The sequence below is a fragment of the Lactuca virosa genome, chromosome 1 (assembly GCF_052849685.1).
Source record: "Lactuca virosa cultivar CGN04683 chromosome 1, Lactuca_virosa_CGN04683_v6, whole genome shotgun sequence".
Taxonomy (NCBI): domain Eukaryota; kingdom Viridiplantae; phylum Streptophyta; class Magnoliopsida; order Asterales; family Asteraceae; genus Lactuca; species Lactuca virosa.
Window position 1 is genome coordinate 122,506,725 of NC_136426.1, and position 6,772 is coordinate 122,513,496.

General features: G+C 31.6%; 1 protein-coding gene across 1 annotated transcript; it reads right to left on the reverse strand.

Annotated features, from left to right (window-relative positions):
* Window positions 1-291: 291 nt before the first annotated feature.
* On the reverse strand, window positions 292-1,984 carry LOC145157577 (zinc finger A20 and AN1 domain-containing stress-associated protein 5-like). The gene is made up of 3 exons (XM_079076607.1): window positions 1,501-1,984; window positions 623-791; window positions 292-437 (listed from the first exon to the last, which is right to left on the reverse strand). The coding sequence occupies exons 1-2, from the start codon at window positions 1,897-1,899 to the stop codon at window positions 762-764; spliced, it is 429 nt and encodes a 142-aa protein (XP_078932733.1). The 5' UTR covers window positions 1,900-1,984; the 3' UTR covers window positions 292-437; window positions 623-761.
* Between the last annotated feature and the right edge of the window lie 4,788 nt (window positions 1,985-6,772).

Consider the following 6,772-nt stretch of genomic DNA (forward strand, 5'->3'; position numbering starts at 1 on the left):
TACTCCAGGTTAGCCGGGAAAAATAACTTAATAGGGTAATATATTTCTCATTTTGTACACATTTAGTCCTTAATATTTTTGTACACATTTAGTCATTAATATTTTTTTGTTTCAAAATAAGTCATTTTTGTTTTTGTACCCATTCAATACTTATGAATGATTTATTTAAGTTTTTCTCACGACATCTTACGTGGGACAATCATTGATGAAGTGTGTGGGGTTGTTGATGTTTATGTGTAACGTCTCATTTCACAACTAAAAATTTTCATTTTTAAATAAGGCAAAAGTCCCTAATTATAAATCCATTATTAAGAAAAAACGTTTATTCCAAAATACATTTATCGAAAATCAGAGTAATATAAGAAACACGGAATCCTCAATATTGTTGATGAGTGTGTACAGTCATGCATTCGCCTTCCCACGATCAACGATATAACCTGAAAACATAAACAACTGGGTAAGCACAAAGGTTAGTGAGTTTCCCCCAAAATACTCGATACAACAAACGTATTATCATGCATAATTAGCCCACACTCATTAGACTGGAATACATTGGCCCAATCAGCCATCAGACTGGAATGCCAACATGCAACAAGTCCAATCAGTCATCAGACTGGAATACCTAGGGTTTGTCGGCATGCCGCCTTAACCCAACCGCTTTTCTCGAGCCTCCGTGCCTACGGCTTACAACCGGCCCGCACCAGGTATATTGGCCTACAACATATAACAGGACCACCTCAACCTATCCCACCACCATATGACTATCCCACGTAAGATGTTGTGAGAAAAACCTAAAGAAATCATTCATAAGTAGTGAATGAGTACAAAAACAAAAATGACTTATTTTGCAACAAAAAAATATATTAAAGACTAAATGTGTATAAAAATATTAAGGACTATGTACAAAGTGAGAAATATATTACCCTATTAAGTCATTTTTACCGACTAACCTGGAGTAGCCGGTCATAAGGACTAAATATGTACAATTTAACAAGTTGAATGGGTAAATGTGAACGAAAAAAAAATCAGTGAATGAATGTATACAAATCAAAAAATACATTACCCTTTTAAGTTATTATCCCTATTTAATTCCAAGATAGTTTAATAATGAAGGGTATTATGGTAAAAGTGATATTTAATTTTACAGGTGGACTATTATTTTGGGACAAACAAAAAAGAAAACATGGACTATTAATTTGGGACAGAAAAATAATTATTTCCATACATACATTAGGGACTTTTGTATAAATACTCTATCAAATTAATGAGTGTGGTTGATTTACAAATACTCGAACAACACTGTATACTATGTTTATAAAAATTACTGAATGAATACAAGAAATGCAAATTTTGACACCATTACCTTCCACAGTTCTCAGATTGCAATTCTAGTTTTCCATTTCATCATTTAAGATAACCAAAAAACTAAAATTTCTACAATCAATGTTGGTTTTGATTTTTAATTCTAGTTTAGACTTTTAGTATCTTCACAGCCCTCACCATCGGATTCTCACGAGCGATCGCCTTACGTCCGGCGGCCTTGTAATCATAACTACAATCATGTCGATCGGTATACCGGTGCTCGGAACAGAACATCTCACCGCAACGGCATCGGAATCCCATCAATCCAACTTTTTTCCGGCAACCTGAACACCGATTCAACTGGCGCCTCTTCGTCCTATTATCAACCGCCGTTGATGATGGTTCCTGTGAGGTAGCGCATGTCTCTCTAACTTCAACGATGACGTCGGTGGAACCACCACTCTTCGGATCCGATCTATGCTCATAGGAACCGGAGATCTTAGATGGAGCTGCAGCTACCGGTGGTGGTGTACAGAGGGTGGTTAAAGTGTCAGGAACCTTGAGCTCCGTTTCCTCTTTCTCTCTCTTCTGAGCCATAGCTTTTCACGACGAGACGAAGCTGGGGTTAGACTTTTAGAGAGAGTAAGAAGGAAAAGGATCGTTAATGATTGTGATGGAATATTGGGCTACGTGTTAAAGATTCATATGGTGCCTTTTTTATTTCTTTAAAGCCAAAATATGGGGTCTGTATCATTGCTTACGTGTAATATTCTAGAACACTTAAGACGGTCGGCTGAGCTGGCTAGGTCAGCCATACACGTGGCCATATATATATATATATATATATATATATATATATATATATATATATATATATATATATATATAGGTTGGAGTAGGATTAAATAAAAACACTTAAAATGTGGAGAACGCGAGAACAGTTCAAGACCATTTAAATTTCAAAATCAATGGCTGATATTAAGTTGGTAGTTATTTAATTTTTCAATTAATTTATACCTTTTTATGTTTAAAATATACCAAAAGGATATTAAAGTAATTCATCCACAAACTTATTCCTTAAAATTAGCCAACGTTATCTCTCTTCACCTACATTCCAACACTCCGGCTGAAAAAGAAAAAGAACCCTAATTGTGTTTTTTCTCGATCCAACATCTCGTCTTCGGAAAAAATGGCGGACCACCACCATCGACATCCACCATTGTCATGATCATCGTCCTAACGCCCCACCACTACCACTAACCACCTCCGAACGACCACCGTCACTCAAGACACCGTCGTTCACGTTCGTTGCTCCTATCGTCTGTCTTCTCTGGCGCCATATTGATATTCAGAACCATCACCGATGTCCCATTTCGTGTGTTTATTTCGAGCAGATACATCAAGAATTTAAGTTACAGGTTTTCATTATGTTCACTTCCCATTTCTCATCATATGTATGATGTTTAATCGCTTTAATTAATGAATATAGATCTCATGATGGATTAGCAGATGCATCAAGATTTCAACATCGACTCAAAAAGAAAAAGAAGGATTCGGTAATCATTATCCAACGGTTAAAACCCGACAATTTATACTCATTTTTTCTTATATTTGCTTTGAATATCTTATAGCACGGATGTAACCGGAGAAGAATCGCAAATTTTAGTGTTGAATGTAAAACCAAGTAAGAAGGAAGATGTGAGGCGCCGATAATAAAGGTTTCTTCACTAATGATTGTTTTCTCTCATAATTTAACCCAAACCTCAAAAAAAAGTATTTATTTATTTTTTTTATGAATATTTTTCAAATGAATATATATTTTATATATTTCAAACAAGACGTATCTTCAATTTTTGTTACTTAGATTATCTCGTAGTGGAGAATAATTATATTATTGTATTATTGTAGTGGGCTAAATTATTTTTATTCACCAATGAATAAGTATTGTTATTTATAAATTTGAAGTATTTCTTGGAGTTTCAATCCATTAATCATCTACCAATAGAATTGTATCATAAACTTATAAATTTGTCTTTGTTCATTCATGAATAGAACTTTGAACCCATTAATCATCTTTGCATGAAATTGCATCACTAATTTATGAATTTAGTTTTAATTCATTCCTGAATAGAGGTCTATTCAGATATAGATATAAGTATATGAACGAATATTATTCTTAAAGCTTTATTCATATATGAATAAAAGTGTGAATGCATATATGATTATCGTTTTACAATTCGTCTTAAAAATATTTGTCAAAGAAATTTCGTTGACACTTTATTCGTCAATGAATATTGCATCTTATAAATATTTTTGTGCTAAATAATTTTGAAACATTTTTGTTAACCTTTGTATTGTATTGACATGCAATTTTCTTTTGTAGAAATTACAATTGATGATGACAATGGATGATGATAGTATAACATGAATGATAGTCCAAGTATTGTTTTGATCCATATATTAGTACCAATAGTCCAATTATTGTTGTTGTAATCGTGTACGTGTGTATAAAAGAAATTTTTAATTATAATCATAGATGAATAGATATATTTTGTATTATATTGAATGTAAAATCCAATCATCATTAAATGTTAAGGAAAAATCTAGAGTCCTTGTTTATTTACAAATATAATTGTATGAACTAATTTTTATTCTTGTAAAAATAGAATATAATTAAACAAAAATACATTATGTTTTTATATCTTATCCCAAAAAAAGTACAAATGAACTCGTATGAAACAATAACATAAATACTCTTATAACCATGATATATTTTTTTTTATCATTAATCATTTTATATTCTAATAAATAGAAACATTTAAATCCTATTTTCTAAGAGAAAATCAATCCAGATGTTTTTGATTTCGATTAACCAGAACGAAAAGGAAACATAACATCTTACTTTTTGTAATAAATAATCAATTTCGAAGATATAATAAGCAATTCAATTTAAGATATACGACTTTATTTGTTTTAATATGACGTCGATAATTATGGAAACTAAATTATAAGATCCCATGATTATAGGCAAAAATAATTAAGTTTTAGTTATTATTAATTAATTAAATTTTCTCACATTCTCAACCTTTTTATTGTTCTTAATTTATCCTTTCCCTATATATATATATATATATATATATATATATATATATATATATATATATATATATATATATATATATATATATATATATATATATATATATATAAGGTGAGGTTCAATAGAGAACCATAATTAACCAAGGAACCAAGGAACCAATCTTTTTTTCAACTTTTAGAACTTATTTTTTATCAAAAAAAAAACTAAAAATACAGAAATTTATAACTTTTTATCATTTTCCCAATGATATCAAATTCGATTTTTTTTTCTTTTTTTTTTACGTCAAATTCACAATGTGAATCTTTGAAAATTCACAATGTGAATCCGGATTCACACGGTAAATCCGAAAAATATTTTTCACATTCACAATCTTAATATATGAATTTAGATATTTTTAGATTTTTTTTTCGATAAAGAATAAGCTCTAGAAATTGAAAAAAAAGATTTGGTTCCTTGAAGAACCAATAATTATGGTTCTCTATTGAACTTTTCCCTATATATATATATATATATATATATATATATATATATATATATATATATATATATATATATATATATATATATATACACACTAATAATAATAATAATAATAATAATAAGGGAAAATACCCGCTATAGATATTTTTTGAGGTTGAATTTCAAAATATAGACACAAAAAATTAGATTTTCGGGTATAGACATAGATTCCGTGGAGGTAAGCTCTGAGCGCTCAGCGGAATCCACTATAGCTCTGTGGAATGACAAAATCGTAAATAAATCATGGTATTAAAAAAAACCGCAAGATCCATTCCGTAGAGCTACATCCAAGGAATGAACTCATTACGCGGAGGTAGCTCCGATGAATGGATCTTCAGAAAAAAAAAACATTTCACCTCCAATAATTCTTTTATGTAAATATCTTCGATTAAAAGACCAATTTTTTTTTCCATCTCTCATTCATTCCAAACATTGTTAAGAAAAATTCATACCATCATAATATTTTCTTGAAAATAATTAGTTGGAGAATGAGTATAAACCCCGAAGAATCGATGTGAATTTTTTTTCTAGAAAATCCATTCCTCGGAGCTACCTCTGCGGGAATGAGTTCATTCCTCGGAGGTAGCTCCGCGGAATGGATCTTGAGGTTTTATATATATATATATATATATATATATATATATATATATATATATATATATATATATATATATATATATATATATATATATATTATACCTTAATAAGCATTTAGCCTCAAATGCTAAATTTTAAGAGGTATAACCCTTAAGGCATCATATACAATGACGTTATGCATCGCAGAAAAATTCGATTTTATCCAGTGTGAATCAGTCAAAGTCATTTGAACTAACATTCTCTCAATTTAATCAATTTCAGCCAATTGAATCTCAATTTCAGCCAATTGAATCGGTCAAAACAAACTTAGACCCACATTATATAGCACACCCCACCGTCTCCACCACTAACATCAAATTTATTGATTCCATCTAATTTATATTTTTACTTGATTTTCAGGACTCCGGTGATGTCGACGCTGATAACATTGTCATATGATTATAACAAAGAGAAATTACAAGGGTTCTCAGAGAAAAGCATAAAGACTACAAGGAATAAAGCGGATATAAATACTAGCTAGACAGAAACCCTAATGGGCTAAAGACAAAAAAGGCCCATAAACAAGCGGGCTAATAATATATAGACTAACATCCCCCCTCAAACTCACAATGCCGCAGCAATAAGCATTGAGAGTTTGTCACATAAGAACCGAAACCGAGAAGCCGATAAAGCCTTCGTAAAAATATCCGCAAGCTGCAAGGTTGATGAAACAAATGGAAGCGAAATGGTCCCAAGCTGCAGATGATGACGAGTAAAATGACAATCAATCTCAATGTGCTTCGTCCGCTCATGAAAAACAGAATTCTTCGCAATTTGAATCGCACTTTTATTATCACAATGCAAGGGAGTAGGTGAAGAAATGTAAACTCCCATATCCGCAAGCAGCCACCGTAACCAGATAATCTCGCATGTAGTTACAGCCATAGCACGATATTCAGCCTCTATGGAAGATCTAGAGACAACATCCTGTTTCTTGCTCTTCCATGTAATACGAGACTTTCAAAGAAATACACAAAATCCAGTGGTAGACTTACGATCATGACGATCACCATCCCAATCAGCATCACTATAGGAACGTAACTCAAGAGAAGACGTCAAGGGAAACAAGAGAGTCTGAAACTGAGTGCCATGAAGATATCTCAGAATACGAAGAACAGCTCCCCAATGAACAGAGGTAGGTGCAGTAACAAACTGACTGACAACATGAACAGCATGAGCAATATCTGGACGAGTGACTGTGAGATAAACCAAACT